Source organism: Eulemur rufifrons, chromosome 3 (assembly GCF_041146395.1).
Source record: "Eulemur rufifrons isolate Redbay chromosome 3, OSU_ERuf_1, whole genome shotgun sequence".
NCBI lineage: Eukaryota > Metazoa > Chordata > Mammalia > Primates > Lemuridae > Eulemur > Eulemur rufifrons.
Window position 1 is genome coordinate 59,730,926 of NC_090985.1, and position 20,984 is coordinate 59,751,909.

At 38.6% G+C, this 20,984-nt stretch overlaps 1 protein-coding gene across 1 annotated transcript in view; it reads right to left on the bottom strand.

The window, feature by feature from the left end:
- Nucleotides 1–1,870: 1,870 nt before the first annotated feature.
- Nucleotides 1,871–20,984, bottom strand: part of SPAG1 (sperm associated antigen 1) — a 66,196-nt gene continuing 47,082 nt past the window's right edge. The window contains exons 14-20 of the mRNA XM_069465601.1: nucleotides 20,039–20,191; nucleotides 15,767–15,933; nucleotides 10,987–11,119; nucleotides 9,060–9,186; nucleotides 3,506–3,670; nucleotides 2,098–2,469; nucleotides 1,871–2,002 (exon numbers count right to left, since the gene is read on the bottom strand). Coding sequence (XP_069321702.1) covers nucleotides 1,871–2,002; nucleotides 2,098–2,469; nucleotides 3,506–3,670; nucleotides 9,060–9,186; nucleotides 10,987–11,119; nucleotides 15,767–15,933; nucleotides 20,039–20,191 — 1,249 coding nt within the window. The remainder of the gene's footprint in view (nucleotides 2,003–2,097; nucleotides 2,470–3,505; nucleotides 3,671–9,059; nucleotides 9,187–10,986; nucleotides 11,120–15,766; nucleotides 15,934–20,038; nucleotides 20,192–20,984) is intronic.

The window sequence follows — 20,984 nt, forward strand, 5'->3', positions numbered from 1 at the left end:
ACTCCTGGGCTCAAGTGATCCTCCTGCCTCAGCCTCCCAAGTAGGTGGGACTACAGGTGTGCCACCATACCTGGCTAATTTTTAAATTTTTTTGTAGAGATGGAGTCTCACTATGTTGCCCAGGCTGTCTTGAATTCCTGGCCTCAAGCGATCCCCCCACCACCTCAACCTCCCAAAACGCTGGGATTACAGGTGTGAGCCACTGTATCCAGCCAATAATCTGTAACCCTTAAAGGCCAGGTACCTTACCCATTATTCCATTCATATATTTAATATTTTCCATTACACAGCACAGAGTATATGAGCTCAAAAGGCAGTTTGCACAGATACGGAGCTTGGATGGAACACGTGCAACATCTGTAGTCGTTGTTAATTTACACAGCTTCTCTGTGCTGCTTTTTCCTGATCTATAACAGAGTTACTATTAGGATTAAATTAGACAATGTGCAATAAACTATGCAGAGTGCCTAGTACTAAGCTCAAAAACCATTACCTAGAGTTATTAATGTCACTATATCAGGACTGTGCAAGGTGCTGAGTTATGTGATTGTCAACAAAAGAAAAAGTTTCTTTTCTGTGTCTCTAAAGTTACTCTCAATCTCAAGTTGCTATGTATAGGAAATCAGTGGTCCTCTGTCTATAAATAAACTTTGTACAGTTCTAACACAAGCCATCATTTACTTTTACAAAAATTTAATAACCATCAAAAAGGAGAAACCTGTTTATATGAAGACTAAAGTTAAGTACCCATTATAGTAGATTTTCACTTATGAAGGAAGGAAAGAACAGTTCAAAGAGAAATGGCACAGTTTGAAAGGTACCCTTTACCCATGATGATTTTGAAAATATTCTATAAGATTAGATAAAATAATAAACATGAAAATAATAAAAGTGTTATTAGTCTTTCATCTTCATTTCTAAATGAACAAGAAAGTGCTCCAGAAGAAGAGCGTTGACAATAGACTGCAGGAATAAATAACAGCATACTGACAGAGACCAAAATACCTTTACTTTGAGTCAGTTAACAAAGGAGCTTTCAATATGATAAGAGTTCTTCACTTTCCCTTTTACAGTGAAAGAATATAGTCATGACAGCAGGAAACAGAAGAGGAGGAGGGAGACATTTAAATGTGTGGGGAAAATACAGGCATGACAATTCAAATATAAATGCAGGCTTAGTTTGCTTTTATATAATGGTTGGTTGTTTTTACTTATATAAGCAACATATAAGAGAAAGTGGCTTTTAGAAATCTAGTAAAAAGTGGTAGAAATTTTTGGCAATTTTTGTTCTTAATTATGAGGCATACTAGAAAAGTTCCTCTTATAGCTCTAAATAAACACAATTTAATAATCATTTGATGTTATAGACTTCAGTGTTACATTTCATTTTAATTGACTAACCCACAGGTACTAGTATAAAATGGGATTTATGTATATCTCAGCAGGATATAAGGTGATATAATAATCACTGTTAATGACTTTCACTTTTAAAAAAGAACTACAAAGAAATTCATTTCAGTCAAACTTAAGAGGACTGTTTCATAGCTCAAAGGAATGCAATTTAACTCAAATTTTCAACAGGTGAGTTATTAAAAGAAAATGTATACTATAAATTAAAATGTATTTTTAACAAGTTCCAAATATACTTATTAAATATAAAGATGTTGGCTCTGGTACATAAGAAAATATTTACAACTAATAAAAAGCAGATTATAGAATATACATGTTCTGTGTATAAAAATAAGTAAAATGTTTTATAGTCCAGACAAAGGGATCTTTTCTCAGCCAGATTTTATCCATGCAATTCTAATACAATATCATTTCATTAGCATTACTGGAACACATACATGCATGGAAGAAAAATCTTGATTTAAAGCTCATACTGCCTTTTTAGGGCCTGTATGTCTTCTAAGGTAAAATGGTTGTTGGGTGTGTCTGAAAGGTCATCAAATAGCTGTTCGATTTGCTCCTTTTGGCCCTTGCTAATTAGTGTCAACATCATCTGAAAGAAGGGAAAACGTTATTAGTATAAATAACATTAAGTTACAGAAATCCTTAAAAAATAAATCTCTATTAGTAAAATACTTTTCCACTCACCTTAAACCTTTCTGCTTTACTCAGATATAAAAGATGCTGATATACCAATGAAGGATCTTTAGCAATAAGATCATTTTTCAGAGACTGAATGAGGAGGAGGAATGTATCCCCTTCAAGTTTGTTACTCAACAACATTGGCAAATCTTCTGGTACAGTGATGGCTAAAAGGTGTGCACAGGCTTCTTTATCTTTCCTAGTATTGATAGCATTTATAACCTGACCAAATTCATAGGCATTATTAGGCTTGGCGATCTGAAGTTTTTCAGAGTATTCTGGTAGCCAGTTGCTTTTGTCTCCCTTCTCAGAAGCAAGGCAGGCAGCGGAGACCTCCTTGGAGGGTCTTTCAGACTCCTCTTCATTGCTTTCATTCACCTTTGTCAGGAAAAGAAACATACTGGGACACTGAACAGTCACCACACACATCCTAAGTTACATTTTTCAAAATGGGAACTGAAAACCTTAAATAGACTGTATTTTAGTCAAGTTCTAAGTGAAAAATCTGTAAGTTGTAATAAATTGTAAAACCTATAATTTTTTAGGAAGAGAAGTTTTAAAGTATAAGAATCCAATTCATAAAAGTATTTTGTGAAGTTTTAAAAAACCATTTGACATTGAAACTATGACAATGAAATTTTATTTTTAGAACTTCCCATGAATAAAAATTTTACATAAAATAAAAACCTACAACAATTTAATCTTTTTTTTAGCTGAGAAGTGTGCTTACATTTTTCAATTCTCTTAAAACAGCCTTTTCTTCCTTTAAAGGTAAAAAACTTCCTAGCTTCTCTCACATATTAGCCTCTTACTCTTAGTGGAAATGTAAGATTATAAATGGGATGATATTAGCATTCGTGAATGTACAGGAATTATGGCCTGACATTCTTCACTAAAGCAAAGCAAAACATCTGAGTTATCTGAAATCACAAAGACAGGTTTGATTCTGAGGTAGTCCGAGATCTCCGATGAGGCAGTCTTACTTCAGAGTGCTAAATAGATCTGAGTCAATCTGGAAAATCCCATGGGGTGTGGCTTGCAGGGCGCCTGAAACTCAATCAGTCCTGTGAGTTTCTACTCTGAAACAAAGCTCAATGGCCACAGGCTCTCCGTGCTCTCTGCGGTGGGAGTAGTATAGTCACAGGCCAGAGGAAGGGGGGACAAAGAAAGGAAGAGCTTCGGTAATGCAGGGACTCCTAGTACCATCCACAGACTCACATTGGGAAATACAGGGACTAATTACCACTGCAAAGGAGAAATTTTGTTTTCATAACTGTATGAAATTTTTTCATTAACCAGAATACAAACAAAATTTAATTTTTTTTAAAGTTTTTTAAAGCATAGTGAATATAACCTTAGAATCCAGTCTAAGATCCCCAAAATAATACTTTCAAAGATAATCAAATAAAAATACCTCTTGAATGTCAATTTTTCTTCTCTCCTTTTCTTTGTTGAATGATGCTGTATTATCCTTAATATTAAGGAATCTGGTTATCTCTTCCAGTTCCATCTTTGCCTCAGCAATATTTGGGTCTAGTAGGAGAACTTTATTGAGATCAGTTAAACTTTTCTGGTAATTCTGTTAAGCAGGAAGACAGAGAAAATAATTTTCATAAATAAAAGAAGAGGCCTAGATTAGCCTGCGAGTGATGAAGTGAGCTGTGCAGAGTGTGTGCAGGGGGTCCCCATTAGTACCACTCTTATGAAATGTGCCGAAGGGGTGAGTATGCTAATAAATTATAACCCAAAACACAGTGAACATCCACTATAGAGGAAAGAGCACAGAATCCAGAATTAGAAAACTCAAGTTCAATTCTGTATCACCACAAATTCCCAGTCCTTAAAACATGGTAGGCACTTGTTTGCTGAATGAATAAATGAAACAATGAACATCTTTATATTTGCACCTACTAGCAGTGAAACAAACAAGATCTTACTTAACCTTTCTGGGCTTCAGGCTTGTTATGTCTAAGGATAAAAACTCTATCCAAATTTTCACAAGGCTATACCAAGGAATAAAGGAATAAATAATATATGGTTTAAATCTATAAAAAACTATGCAAATGGTAATTATTACTTTTGTTCCATAAAACCCTTCAGAGTTGTTTACTCTTCAAAATAGGCTAGAGTCAATATTTAATCTTCTATAAGAGTCAGACAATACATTGGAGGAATTGAGGGGGGAAAAGGGAATCTAAGATTAATAAGACAAGGCCACTGAATATGGCAGCAGAGACAGATACTATGTAAGATCAGTCTACTGTGAAAAGCCATGTTCTAGAAACTATAGACTACACCTATATTTTGATTAAAACAAAGGTGGCAAAGAATTGCAAAGATGTGTAACATCTTTAAGTATTTACGTCACCTCAATAACAGCATGCACTGGAGGCTGAGCCACAGATAAGCTAAGCTAGTGGTCAGGTGACATCCAGAGGACTAAGTGTAATGCCATATCCCTTCCTCCTCCCCCCACAGCATCACCACAGCAAGAGTGACATGTTTAAAGGGTAACCTTAAATCTGCTCTAATCTATAAAAAAGGTAAATTATCTACAAACTATAATACATTATATACTATTAGTAACAAATCTCCACATACCACTGTCTTACAACAGCAGTTGGAAACTACTAGGGGGGAAAAAATGACACTGTATTTATATCCTAAGTATTCTAGGCAGGGGACCATATGGGAAAGGCAAGGGAGTGGGGCAGGAGGGCAAGTTGAGGGAGTAATAAAAGCTAACTCTTACATGCTAAGCATTTTACAGGTATTACTTTACTCTTGCAATAGCCCTATAAATATTAATTTTTATTGTTCCCATTTTAAAAATGAAGAAACTGAGGCCTAAAGAAATTATCTTTGGGATGATCCTAGCAGCAATGACCAGAAGGTTGATGGTAATACACCTCAAGGGGAAGGTCTGAAAATAGAGATCTGTGGGCTTTGGCCTTGGAAGTGGAAGTCCAACATCACAGGAGTCACTATTACCATTTTCATGTATTCAAGAAAGTCTCTGTTTAAAGAGCAACCTGCCTGGTTGGAGGAGACATAAGAAAACAGGAAATACACTTTGATAAATAAGTGTTAACAAAGGCAGACAAGTGTAAAGAGAGGACAGGACAGCAGGAAGGGCGGGCACAGCAAGGAGGCGGTGAGAGAAGGGGCCGGGTTCATCACTTCACAAATGGTCACTGAGCGCGTCCGTGTGCTGGGAGCTGGGAAGACCATGGCAGAAAAGACAGACTTGGGCCTTCCCCTTTATGGAAGCCTATGTCCTGTGAGGGGAAGCAATTAAAAAAAAAAGTGTAAACAAATGGATAATTATGAATTGTCATTGATGCAATTAAGAAAACCAAAGGTTGAGCTGGATACAAAGAGGGAGGCGTCTCCTTTTGCTACAGTTGTCAGAGAAGTGAGAAACCAGCCATCCAGAGTGGAGGGAAAAGTGGAGCTTATACAAAGAGAAAGTGTGGCTTTGGCAAAAAGGAGGACATTAGAAGTTTCTAACAACCTCATCAGGCCTTTAAGAAATGATATACTATAAATACTGTAATCACATGTGTTTGTGATAATATTTCCTATTAACAGATGTGCTCAAACTATAAAAGCAATTAGATATTCTTTTTTATATTTTTATTGATACATAATAATTATACATATTTCTTTTTGATATTTTTGGCCTTGTAGCATCCCCTATTGGTTGTAAATTCCTTAAATAGGCACCACGTCTTATTCACCTCTATACTCCCAACACCTGGCACGTAACTGGCACTCAATAAGAGGAAAAAATTATAAATAAAGCAAAATGTTCAGTGATCTTTTCTTGTGAAGAACAGCTGTACATTAAAGACTGCCCATAGTTTTCAAAACTGGTACCAAAAAAAAAAAAACCCACTATTAAAGTCAGTTAGAAATCTGAGGAAAGCAAAGTGTTCAGCTGGGAGCTAAAGGCAGGGCACCTGCTCCAAACTGTGAGCCCGTTCCATGTCCTCATTACAGCCGTGCTGAGCAGATGCATCCAGGCGTGAGTTCTGACACATTCTGTAAGGAGTTGTAGCCTTTGAAGAGCCTTAAATTAAATTCACGTGGCACATGCCCTAAACTACCGGACATACAAATCAAGCTATGAAAAAATCAAACCAGAAAAACAAGGTACCAGCCTCATAATCTAGTGGGATAGGATTACTCAAATTTGAGAATATTTTTCTGCATCATAATACAATTTCTAGAATTCCTTCCAAGGAAGTATACAATTCAAGTCTTTCATTAGGTACAGCTTCTGACTTTTATTCAGCTAACCAGGTTCAACGAGTCAGACAGCCGGTATGAGGTAAACCTGCTCTAGGAGTTTAGACGTGTATAAACTCATGAGTCATGCGGATCTACCCTCATTTACCCAAATCCATCACACTCAAAGAGTTGAGTAAATTTTGAAGAAGATTCTTAATTCATGGTGCCACACGCCATCTAGGAAATCTTTACGTGAGGTTCACAAATGAGTGTGTTGCTCACAAAATAAACATGGGAGAGGTGAGGGTGTTAGGGTCACACGGACACTGTCTGAGTCCTGGCAAGAAGTGCAGGCATGGCTCCACTGCAGCCTGCGTGGGCCTGTGATCTAGAAAATTCTGATCATTCCGTGCACACAGATTGTCCCCATTGGACATATATTAATACTATGCAACAACATGACTGCTGCCTCCCAAGAAAACCTAGATATTTTTCTGTCAGTGATGGGCAAGGAATAAAAGAACTATCTCAAACTCATTAGGGCAAAACTATCCCTCTTCCCATCCCTAAACTTGTCCCCAACCCCTGTACACCCTCCATTATCACACTGCTCCACTCAGCCACCCCAGCCGGGAACCTGGGAGGCATCCCCTTCATTCCTTTGCCCACACATCTTACTGCTCACTATGTCCTGTCAATTTTACTATCAGCCAACCTTGAAATAACCCCTCACCTTCTGGTATAGGCTGAACTGTGTCCTCCAGAAATTCACATGTTGAAGTTCTAACCCTCAGTACCTCAGAATGTAACCATATTTGGAGATAGGATCTTTAAAAAGGTAATCAAGTTAAAATTATTAGTAGTTTATTAGAGTTGGGCCCTAATCTAATATGACTGGTACTTTATATTAATAAGAAGAGGGCATTTGGGCACAGACACACATAGAGGGAAAACCACGGGAAGGCACAGGGAGAAGACATCCATCTACATGCCAGAAGAAACCAACCCTGTGGACACCTTGATCTCAGACTTCCAGCCTCCAGAATTGTGAGAAAATAAATTTCTGTTGTATAGGCCACCAGGTCTGTGGCACTTTGTTATTAGCAAATTAATATATCTTCTCTCTTCCCTCAGCCATTACTTTCCTTCAGGCATCTGCTTCTCACCTTGGTGGACTCTCACTTGTCTTCCTACTCCATGCTGGGCCCCTCTGACCCACCTTCCATGTTGTCCCCAAACCTGACCCATCATGCCACCATTTACCCCCTTGGGGGCTCCCATCACCCTCAGGTCAAGCACAGCCTCCTCGGCATGGCCTGCCAAGCTGCACCCCCTCCCCCCACATCTGGCTGTACAGTATGTGAACAAAGCCATAAAACATGTGCACAAGAATGTCACAGCAGCTCTATTTGTAACAGCCCCAAACTGGAAACAACCTAAGTGGCATCAACTGGTGAATATATAAACAAATTGTGGTAGTCATACAACTCAGTGATAAAAAGGAACAATTTCTGATACTCACACAATATGGATGAATGTCAGGTTATGCTGAGTGAAATAAGCCAAAGAGTAGAGTACCTTTTATATATTTATCATAAAGTCAGAAAGAAGTCAAACCAATCTATAGTGATAGAAATTAGATGAATGGTTGCCTGGGGTTAGGGGTTGATTTCAAAGGGGCACAGGGAACTTTCTAGAGAGATAGAAATGTTATTGATCTTGATTGGGATGGTAGCTATAAGAAGATATATCAAAAATCAATGACCTGCACACTCACAATGTGTGAATTTCATTGTATTAGACCTTAATAATTTTTTGTTACAAAACCTGGGAGGCCAAGGCAGGAGGATTGCTTGAGCTCAGGAGTTCGAGACCAGCCTGAGCAAGAGCAAGACCCTGTCTCTACTAAAAATAGAAAAATCAGCTGGGTGTCATGGCAGGCTCCTGTACTCCCAGCTACTCGGGAGGCTGAGGCCAGGAGTTTGAGGTTGCAGTGAGCTACGATGAGGCCACTGCACTCTACCCAGGGTGACAGAGCAAGACTGTGTCTCAGAAAAAAACTACTTTAGTAAATGCCATTTTCTAATACGTTCTGGTTTTTTCTTGTGATGTTATTTTCTACATATGTGAACATTCATTCAAGATTTTCATGCTGAAGAATCTACATAAAGAAAAGTGTAATTATACAGTACCTTCTTTCTTCTAAACTAATGGTGTGGTTTTCTTGGAGAAGAATGCCATTTTGTAGTCTCACACTGACCATCAGGCAGCTTGAGGCCCAGATCACTACAAGCGTTCAAATCTGATATGTTGCTACCAATTTCCACTGAGTGATCCATCTTCCAATGTGATGCCTTCCCCCACTCCACCTCCAACTCCAATCCTTGCTGGAGGAACCAGTAGCATGGCCAGTGGCTTTCAGTAATTTAGTAACAAAACTTCCTGTTCCTTAAAGTGAACCTATTATAACTTACAATACTCCTAATACTCCTTGGAAAATTAGAGAATAAATCATAATTTTTAGCTGGAAGGAATCTTAGAAATTATCCAATTCCATGTTATAATTAGGGGTGAAAGCTGAGGCCTATTCCAACGTTTTAGAACTGGTTAGTATAGCACTAAGATTAAATCCCAGGATAATCTCACTTTCATTCCATGATCATGATTTATGTTCATGAAAACCACTTGATTTGTTCAGAACTAAAATTTACACATTAAAATGGAGATTTTCTCACCTTGAGTCCTTTGTGAGCCAGAGCTCGTCTATAGTACGCTTTCATGTTCCCATCATCTATCTGAAGTGCCTGGTCACAGTCCTGCTTTGCCTCTTCAAACTGGCACAGCTTCAAGTAACAGAGAGCTCTGGCATAATGTAATGGAACTCAGTATTAAGAAAGGTAAAGATAGCATATCTAGAAATTTAGACAGCTAAGTAAAATCAGAAAATAACTCAGTAAGTCTGTTTCTATACTACAGCTGTTTCAATGGAAACTTAACATTTGATTCCAATTATGGCACTCTCTTGCAGTGCATGAAATTATAGCACTGGGGGTATAACTGCAAACAATATGCAGTCCCACCCCCACAAGGAGGATACAGTATAGTGGAGGAGACAGAACATTAAAACAAGCACACACAGTAAAATCTGTACAAGGTGCTCTGGGAGCACACGGTTCAGAACCACACCAGATCCAGGGGGACCGAGGCAAGAGGCAGAGCAGTCAGGGAAGACCTCCCAAAAGTAGTAACATTTAAGTTGAAACCTGAGTGTGGAGTGAGAAATATCCAATGCAAAGGCACTGGGTTGAGAGGGTTAAGATGGAGATAGGGGAGAGTGGAGGCCAAGGGCATAGACCCATGGTGGGAGAGAACATGGTGATCTTGATGAATTAAGAAAAGTTTCGAATGGCTGGAGCCCAGGGATGAAGCTAGAAGAGTGGGCAAGCCAGATCACAAAGTCTCTTGTAAATCATGACAAGGAGGCTGAACTTCATCCTGAGCCTAACAGAAGTCCGCTGAAGGGTTTTGAGTAAGGGCTGACTTGTTCACCATGTTCTAGACAGATCACTCGAGCTGCAACTGGGAGAAGGAGACGAGAGGGAGCAAGGCTATGCAGGACAGCATGGAGGGTGCTGCAGACATCTGGGAGATGCCAGTGGCCCAGAGCAGGGGCATAACAGTGGGGGTGCACAGAAAGGCTCACACTAAAGAGGGATTTCTAAGGTAGGACCACCCAAGCTTGCTGACTGACTGGAAGAGGGAGGTTGGGGGTGGGAGGTGTTGGTCAGGGATGATAACCAGCCCTGAGTGCAGAAGAGAAGGGAGCATTTGGGTGTGGAACTCAGAAGACAGAGAGTTGGGAGACATCAGTAAAGTGGCAAATGGAGCTGGGGAAAGGATGGAATGGCCTCGAGAGTATGTGGAACAAAAAGGGATCTAGACCTTTGGAACTCTGACAACACCAGGGAAAGAAAAGCCTACAGGGGGAGAAGAGGAGAATCAGGCAATGAGTTCTCTGCCACTGCAGCCAAGGAGAGAAGGGGTCTTCAGGGAAAACTGAGTGGCTGATAATGCCCCATCCTGCAGAGGCTGAACAGGAGAAGGACAGAAAAATATCTCTTGGATTTAGTGACATTTCTGGCAAAAAGGCTGGCATTATTCTATCACCATATTCTATATAGGTATCTGTTACCATATGTGTCAAAGATGGCCCCGGAGCAGCATTCTAGAACAATCTGCCCATTCCTACTGCACACTATAAAACATGCTGGTCACTTCCCTCAGCACTTCGGAAGCAGCAAGGTGTTGCTCTGTAAGACACTATTTTGAAAGGGCATCGGCTCCTGCTCCTCCCGTGTCGGACAGTGCCCAGGCCCAGCTAGCTGCAGTGAGGCCAGACAGCCAGGAAATGCTGAATCAGAGCAGCAGCCAAAGATGCGAAAACCTGGTGACACAGACTATTCAAACCTCCCGTCTCTCCGGAACTCCCACGGCCCCACCTCTTTCAGAAACACTCACTTAAGACAACTTGCTATATAAATTCCTAGAACCACAACAAAAATCTTTGGCAATTAAACAATTTTATTAAATAATTTATTATAAATGATTATTGTTAATAAAGCTAGTAACATAAGAAATATATAAAGTTATAAAAAAACTTGCCTGTTTGTATATATAGCACATTCCTTGTTGTTAATCTTTAAGCATTCACTGTATTTACTAAGAGCATCTTTATAGTTTTTGTCCTTTACACATTGATTTCCTTCTTCTTTTAGGGCTTTAAACATTGTTTCATCTATGGGACACCCCAAAAAAGAGAGAGGAAATATTCATATAAGCCACCTCTACAAAATCTTAAGTACAGCTATAAGTAAATCTTCTGTTGCAAATTAACTAGACCTAATGTTTAAATAGAACAAAACTTTGTAGACAAATTAAAAAGAAATTGGCTCTAAGTAAAAATAATTATATAATTATGACACTATTATTTTCAAATTAGAAAATAAAATGCAAGTAATTCTGTCATTTTTATCCATATTGGCATGCCTTCTGTTCTCTGCTGGGATTCTGGACATATTGACAGAGGACAGAACCACCTCAGAGATGGAGAGAATCAAGCCAAACAAGGATACCAAGACACAGGTGACTCTATGACGAGAGGCAGGGTCTCAGATATGGCTGTTCATTTGAACTAGCAAGGCTGACAGTGTCTTCTGTCATCTCAATCATGCTGCCTCAAGTAACACTTTTACAGCAGCACAGGGGTACTTTAGACCCTCAGTGAAGCTGCAGGTATGAAAGAATCAGTCAATGAAATGGGGACACAAACATCTACAGTGTTTGGCTCAATAACTATCTCATAAATCATGAATAAACAAACCTCTTAAAATCTGAAGCGGACATCTATCCAGCACCCCAAATTTCCTTGGGAAATCACATCTCTTCCACTCTCTGCTCCTGTGGTTTAGGTAACTCAAACCCCACCTGAATCTTACCCTTTGGGATAATTTTCATTTTATTAATTAGCACATTATAGTCCCATGGCCAATAATCTAAAGGATTGGTCAGGAATGGGCCTATGAGAGCCTGTAAGATTTTTGTGCCAGATTCTTATAAAGTAATTCTTGCTCTTTCCCATGGAATTTGGGGCTAAAAGGAGAAGCTATTTTGCCATCTTGTGATAAAAAAGGGGAGTGTGTTTTAAGAATGGGGCCAATAGAGCAAGGTGGGGGCTGAGATGGAAAGCTGAAGAGACTCTGAATCCTGAATCCAGCCATCCCTGCAGCTGCTTTACCCTGTGGACTTGTCCACAGTAAATGCTCATAAATGGCTTTTTGCCTAAGGCATTAAGAGTTGGGCTTTCTGTTATCTGTAATCAAAGAGCACCAACTGTTCATCCAGAATTACAGAACTATTCTTATTATCTTTCAGTGAACACAGCTGACTCCCTGCTTGGAATCTATTTCCCCCTAAGGGAACCTCGATATTCATTCAGCTATCACCCCTCTCCCATTCAGCCCTTGTGTTCAAGGGAAGCTGACCCCACTGATCAGAAAGAACCCAGGGCTAAGCCAGTCAGTACATGGCATTTCTTCATGAAAGAGACTGGCTCAGGAATGGGCACAGGGCCCACTTCAGGCCATTAGAATAACATAAAAAAGCTTGGGCTCTGAGGCAACATATTTCCTCATTCTTAAACTATTGCCACCAAAAGCAAAGGTGTCTCTCTCCCTTTGGATATTGAAATGCGCAGATGTGAAGCCTAAAACTGCCATAGTTCTACTATTTCTGGCTACAGCGTGAGCCCTGATGAGCTGTACCGGATCTCAGAGTCTGTCTGGGCCCTTTCAGTTACATGAGCCAATACTGTCCTTTAGGATTTAAGGGAACAGATTTTCTATTATTTGTAACCAAAGTTTTCAAATATGCAAAATATTAAAATTGAAAGTTTTAAACCTATGTAACAACTTTACCCTACAGAGTAGCTTGATACATTAAAAAAATCCGTAAATTAAAATTTAAAATATGCCTTTAACTTCTGTAATCTAAAAATCTTCTCATATAGTGAATTTATAATATTAGGTCATTAAATATGAAATGTCTGATTTCGAATCAAAAGTGTAGTTTATTATATCTTAAACAAGCAGCAGTACAATTAATCAAAGTATGCACCTAAACTATCGACACAGTTTTGCCATCTTAATGGTAGCTTATTTATGCCAACAGCGAAGAAGCCTGGAGAGCGAGGGGAGAGGCAATCGTGAAAGGCATTTTCCACAGCTTGTTGAGAGCTGAATATGTTTCCTTGCAACAAGTGGTCCAAAGTCTGGAAGAAGTGGGGTAGTCAATTGGTGCAAGGTCTGGTGAATATGGTAGATGACAGAGATTCCAAGTCTAGCGTCTGTAGTTTGAGGGCATTGTTTGTGTGACATGTGGTAAAGTGTTGTCTTGCAAGAGGATTGGCCTGTCTCTGTCTACCGATCTCAGCTGCTTAATGGCAAGCATCCTCATCATTTTGTCCAACTGGTTGCAGTAGACATCTACTATAATCGACTGAACAGGTTTCATGAAGCCATGGTGGACAATACCAGCACTGGACCACCAAACAGACACCATTAGCTTTTTTGATAAATATTTGGTTTTGGACTGTGTTTCGGCACTGCATCTTTATCCAGCCATTGTGCTGAATGCTTGCGATTGTCAAAAAGAATTCATTTTTCATCACACGTAACACTACGGTGTAGAAATGGATCACCTTTATGTCATGACAGCAAAGAAAGGCAAGCTTCAAGAAGATTTCTCTTCTGATGCTCTTTAATTCATGTGGAACCTATCTACCCAGCTTCTTTACCTTGCCAATTTGTTTCAAATGGTCCAGTATTGTTGGATTAGTAACATCACACTTTGCTGCTAATTCAGACGTATGTTGAGATGGATTTGCTTCCACTACAGCTTTCAGCTCATCATTATCCACCTTGGTCTCAGATTGCCCATGTGGCTCATTTTCAAGATTAAAATCACCAGAATGGAACTTCTCAAACCATTGATGTACTATGTATTCATTAGCCACATCCTTCCCCAACACTTTGTGATATTTTGAGCTGTCTGTACTGCGTTGGTTCCATGATGGAACTCATTTGAAATTAACACAAATTTCTGACTTATCCATGGTTTCACAAATATTGCTCTAAAAAAAAATGTGAAAGATAATCACAAGCCAAAATGTGCGTTTGAAAGACCGAGGATGTACCTTCACAATAAAAATAAAACAAGAAGTGTCAAAGTGGAGTGTCCGAGGTATCAGTTGCTAAACTTAGTACTTAAGGAAACTGGACATTTCATACTTAATAACTAATATTAAACTTGGAATGTAAACGCAATCTTATTTGTCCTTCTGTACAAATTGTATAAAATGTTAGTTAACTTTTCATCTTTTACTTCAAATCACAGAATGTTTCTGCCTATGTTTGCTATTTCAAAAGATCTCACAAAATGGGGTCAAATGAAACTTCCTTTGAATCCTGGTATATAAACCCCAAAATAGAATATTACAGAGGATTTTTCCCACATTTGCTGAAAAACCTTCCTCAAGCTTTTATCCTGCAATGTCTTTAAACCTTTGGTATCCATTCTCACTAATTCTTAGTAAACAAATACAGATGGAAAAATTCAAAAAGAGCTGATTATACTTATGATTTTCTACCACATAGCTATATATGCATTTTGTTAATAAGAAATAGCTTCTCTTAATTAAGCAAATGCTTTGTGTAAGGCCCCATTAATAACAGACTCTAGAAAATTGGAGATCTCCACAATTTTCCTAGGACTGCTAAATCTGAAAGCCTTGGTATATGTTCCCTGAATGTTCTTTCTAGGCAATAAAGAGGATGAGTATCCAGCGCTAGTCATTAGGACTTCACGAGTGAGGGACCTCAGGGTATCTGCAAGATGAAGCTCATCCTGGGGACACACGTGGAGTGTCTAAGCTTATGGGAGAAATGGGGCCTCAGCTGGCTTTGAAGCAGAAAGCAAGAGCGAAGCCACATTTATTAAATACTTACTATCACAAAGTAATAAGGTAGGCACCATGGGAATACAAGTATGTTAACAACTATGATAGAAGGCAAAAGTACCTACTGTATACTGTCACGTGTTGCTCAACCACAGGGATATGTTTGAAGAAATTCATCGTTAGGCAATTTCATCATCATGTGAACATCATAGAGTGAACTTACACAAACCTAGATGGTCTAGCCTACCACACACCCAGGCTATATGGTATGACCTATTGCTCCTAGACTACAAACCTGTATAGCACATTACTGTACTGAATACTGTAGGCAATTGTAACACAGTGTTAAGTATCCGTGTATATAAACATGTCTAAACATAGAAAAGGTACAGTCAAAATGTGGTATTATAATCTTATGGGGCCACTGTCATATGTGGTCTGTCATTGACCAAAACATCATCATGTGGTACATGACTGTATTTATGTTGTGGGGTTTAATTTTGTTTTATTATTTTAAACACATCAATCTTATTCCTTTAGCCTCATCACATACATGGTCTACTGTAGAGCTATATGCTACTTAATTCTTTTTCTTACTAGAAATAATGCTAACTTAATCTTTATTAAGAGGTTACTAGAGGTTTACATAGTCAGCGTATGTGCTAAGTGTTTTATACGCATATCTTCATTTCCTTCTGAGAATCATCTCATGAGACAGCTATTAATATTTCCCTGCTTTCGTGTACACTAGGACATGGGAGGTGTGAAGCAACTTCTTAAGACCATGTAGTTAAAAAGAGGGAGAACAGCGACTTGACTGAAACCCAGGTCTGATGCCAGAGTTCATCCTCTTATATCTCTGCTTTACTATACAAGTATGCACACAGCTCAAGAGCACCTTCAGAAGAAACGAGTGCAGGCTTCCCCTACCTGTGACGCCCAGCTGGTGATGGCTGCTGGAATCTCCCACCTGGTTTGAGGTTGTCTCTGCTGTAGGACACCAACCTCCCAGTGGTGCAGAAGTGGGCACGGCAGGAATGGGCGACAGTTTCTCCCGCCAATTTGGTCCATCCAGTTCCATTAAAATTCTTGTTATTCTAAAGAGAAAATGAGTTTTCTCTATTGATCATGCAATTTGTTTTTTGTATTACTGAAAGTCAGATCAAGAGTAAGATTTACAAATGCTATGTGTATGTGTACTTCCTTGTAGAAACACCCAATCCTGAGCTATTTTCTGTCCATGTAAACTAAATGTTTTCAAAAGGACTTTTAAAAGTTGCCATAAATAATGTAACTTAGAATATTATTTAGACCAAAGAAAAAATGAGATATTTTTAATTTGTTAAAAAAATTTTAATTTTTGAGAAAGTGAAATATAAAACTAAACTTTTGGAGGCTTAGAAGAAATGCCCCTTGTAATATTTAATATAATTACTAAATTGAGGATGTTATTACTCTTGAAAATAATCAGAAGTACTTTAGAATTTCTGTGCCCAAACCATACACTAAAGTGGTTGAAAACAGGCGTTCAAAACTGGTTGCTAAAACGGCTGAGTGCTAACTGTCCTAGAATATTGCTTTTTCTTAAAACATTTACATGTGGTTAAGATACTCTTTCTTACCTTGCATCATTTTCACCTCTATAATTATCCACTTATATCCTTTTCATATGAATAAAGATAAAAAACAGGATACTAGACTCTACTACAAGAGTCCTTGTATTAATGACATTTACTAATGGCCATCAAGAAATTCAGATTAACATCCTCAATTATCACTTTCTCATTAATTTAAATATACAAAAATGTTAAACTTAAATTTAAAAACAAAATTGAATTATGTCTTTGGGATGAATCTGATTTTAAAAGGTATTTCCCAAGACTGAGAAGATTTACTGGTAATTAGTAGAATACATTCAAAGTTAGTTAATTCTGTAGTCTCATATACTTTTTGTACAAAAAAATCTTTATATTTACATATAGACAAATATAATACACATACTCTCCCTACAGTTTCTTAAACTGAAATGTCAATAGCAACCTTTGATTACAACTAAATCTCATGTTTAAGTGTAAAAAATAAATTTTTATAAAATCAATGTGTAACCACCCACATTTGCAGAAGAAAAAGAAGTTTTAGAAAAAAGAATTTTCAAGCAAAACTTATATTACCAGCAGAGAGGAAGGAAGAAGCAGTTGAAAAGAGATGATGTGTTGCCAGGGAGTAAATAAGTATGTGCAGAGAAATATAACATGTAAGATTCCTGGAGAGGAAGAGAGGAATATGGTTAATGGAAGACAGAAACAAAATAAGCACAGATGTTTAAATTAAAAATAAATAAATAAATAAATAAGCTGCTGCTGCTTAATTTTCCATAATGAACTGGAATAGATGGAAAAGCAAGCATAAATATGGATTCACAAAAAGGAATAGTGAAATTTCAGAAAATGGATATTTTATTTAAAAATATTTTATGGCAAAACCAGACAGAGCCTCCTCATCAACAAGATAGCAACAAGAACCATTCAATTAAAAAATGACTGAGTCTTAAAAGTCAATAGATATAAAAGAACCTTCTTGACTACATAAAAAAATATAATACAATCCTCAAAAATGTAAACATAGAATTACCATATGACCCAGCAATTCCACTCCTAGGTAGTCACCCAGAAGAACTGAAAACAGGGACTCAAACACAAACTTGTACACAGCTCTTCATAGCAGCACTATTCACAATAGCCAACAGGTGGAAACAACCCAAATGTCCATCAACTGATGAATGGATCAACAAGATGTGATATATACATACACGTAATGGATTATTCAGCCAAAAAGAAATGAAGTACTGATACATGCTACATCATGGATGAACCCTGAAAGCATTAAGTGAAAGAAGCCAGGCAAAACAGGTCATATATTGTATGATGCCATTTATATGAAATATCCAGAAGAGATAAATCCACAGAAACAGAAAGCAGATTGGTGGTTGCCAGGCGCTGGGGGAAGGGAGAACGAAGAGTGACTGCTTAATGGGTACAGGGTTCCATTTTCAAGTGCTGGAAATGTTTTGGAACTAGAAAGAAGTGATGATTGCACAACATTGTGAGTACTAATGCCACTGTATTGCACACTTTAAAGTATTAATAGTTTTATGTTATGTGAAATCCATTTCAATTTTTTAAAAAAGCATAATGCAAAATGTTTAAATATGTGAGTAATCATGATCTCTCAGACACATTTCTCCCTTTAAACCACTCAGTCTACTACTAATTAGATTGTTGAAATACTCTTTAATCAGGCCCCTCCTCTCTGCCAGATACTTCACATGTTTTTCTATTAATACTTTATGTTTCACAAGAACCTCTACCCCACTGTGAGAAGATCCTACTTTCTCCAACTGTACCTTGAAAACTACCAGGCAGAGGATGGGGCAAATTAAAAGCAAAGCCTCCAAGCACAGGACTAAACCATGCTTTCTCTGTTGGAGAATGCACTCATCCAACACATTTTTACTCAGGATATATTCTGTAGGAGGCACTGCAGCTACAAAGATGGATAAAACACAATTTCTGACCTCAAGGAACATCCACTAGAGTGACAGGAAAAGAATTTTACAAAACAGGAGAGACAGAGAATGTAAAAACAATATGGAAGTTGGGTAATATGGAAGTGTTAGAAAGGGAACTAAGGTGTGTGTGTGGGGTACGGAAAGACAGTGGGTCAGGGAAAGTCATTTCCTAGAGAAAGCAAGTCCTCTCCTAAAGGATGAGAAGGAATTAACCACACAGAAAGGGGAAGGGCCTGCAGGCACGTACAAGGAGGCAGCAGATGACACGCAGTGAGGTGGCCATGCAGCACCAGGTGAGGCGGCCTGATTTTATAAGCTCAAGATCAAGGAGGTGGCAGATGCCTGAGGTTCTGTCTCGTCCCACTCTGCCACAAATACCAAATATTTATCCCTTTCTTCTGTCGGGCTGGGATCAGACAGGTTCCGCGTAGCCACCGGGTGGAAGCTCCAGGGAATGGCTGTCGGCTCTGCCTACAGCCAAAGAGTGCTGGGACCATGTGGGAAGGTAAGGCATGATATAAAAATACATTAACATGAAACATGCCATTCTCATTTTCTCCAGTTCTGCTCTCGGTCTCATGTTCTATCAGCGCCCTTCAAAGACCACCTCAAGTGCTCCCTCTGCAACCACCGCAGCCCACACAGACAAAGGTGGTGTGACCCTCCTGGGATCCCCCCAACCTTACTAACAATTTTCCCAGCTGGGGACAACCTGTCTTACATTAAGTTTCCCCCCAGCTGTATACTAGTTTGCTTAAAGACAGAGACCATGTCATTTTTTCCCCTTTTGTCTTTTTTTGGGGGAGTGGGACATGGTATGCTAGACCGTCACAGGGGACAGTGTAACATACAAATACTTCAGAAGTTATACTTTGGGCAAATGGGATCCGAAAACATCACACATAACTAGAAATGTTATATAACTAGTAATTTTCAAATTTCACCTGAAAGCAGTTTATGAAGTCTGGAAGTTCTTACCTTCCCATTCTCACTCAGGGGGTAAACAGATCACAAAATAAATTAGATCCAAATTCTTTGCTATTTCACCATTATAAATTAATACTCATCCTAGATGAATGTCTATTTACAAGGGCATATAACACAAATATCTAGCAGGCTCATGAAGACATCCATTCTCCTAAGGAGAAAAACACAGAGACGTTTCCACTGACAGGTGTGGTGCCAGTGAATACTTGTAAATCCTTGTGGGAGGAGAAGATTCAACATGGCAGTTTTCACTACGTTTTTGGATCCTGTCCTACAGTTAGTACAGATTTATGATATCAATGAAAACACCTTCCTATCGCCACAGATATTTAAGCAACACATAGGAGCTATAACCACCTGTGTTATTAAGAAAAAAAAAGAATATTCACTTAATGGTAATAAATGAACAAGGAAAGAAATATAAAGGTGTCAGAGGACAACTCAAAATGTATTAAGCAATAGTGAGAAATTAAGTTAGAGAGAAAGAACCACTTGGTTTAATGGAGTGAAAGAAGGCAATCATTCACGTAGAGTAAATAGCTGAGAACACGTCTACATTTTGACATGTTCTTTAAAGAAGGGAAGGAAAAAAATCTAATTCCATTATAAGACAACTAGACTTCAGGTAGTTGCCTAGATTAGATTACCTGTTAATACTGTCATTTGCCAGCTGGACTCCACAGTCCATCTGCAGCACTGTTTTATAATCCACATAAGCTTTCCCATACTGCTCTAAAGTCTCATAGGCCATTGCTCGTCGCAAAAGAGGTTTCATTGAGAATGGATGAAGTTCCAGGGCCCTAAAGAAGAAAAAAAGTTACATATCATTTGTTTTGCAAACTACTCTTTAATTTATACTTAACTAAATATATACTGCAGTACTGAACTCACAAATACGTACCACCTATCTGATATTTCATCTTGGGTACCTAGCAAAATACCAGAAAGGCAAACCCAGAGTAGCAGTTATCAAATTTGGTTACTCTCTCGTAAACCAGTAAACCAGTATCAAAGCGCCCTGGCATTTACTCTTTCCCCACTGACGCGTGAGCTCCCTGGCAGCCAACCTAGTGTCCTGAAAGAGCACAGCATGGACCAGACACAGATCAAGGTTTGAACAGATTCTTGTTATTGACAAATTACAAAGAAAATTCTGGCCGGGCATGGTGGCTCACACCTATAATCCTAGCACTTTGGGAGGTCAAGATGGGAGGATTGCTTGAGCCCAGGAGTTTGAGACCAGCCTGGGCAATATCCAGACCCTGTCTCTACAAAAAATTAAAAAATTAGCTGGGCATGGTGGTGTGCACCTATAGTCCCAGCTACTCGGGAGGCTAAAGCAGGAAGATTGCTTGAGCCCAGTAACTGGAAGCTGCAGTGAGCTATGATGATGCCACTACACTCTAGCCTGGACAACAGAACGAGATCCTATCTCAAAAAAAAAAAAAAAAAAAAAAAGGGAAGGAAGGAAGAGAAGGAGGAGGAAGGAAAGAAGGAGAGAAGATTTTTATTTGCACCTATATATTTAATAAGGCACCTTAGTATAGAACCCTGAAAACTTACATTACATTTTTCAAATCAGCACTCTAAAAC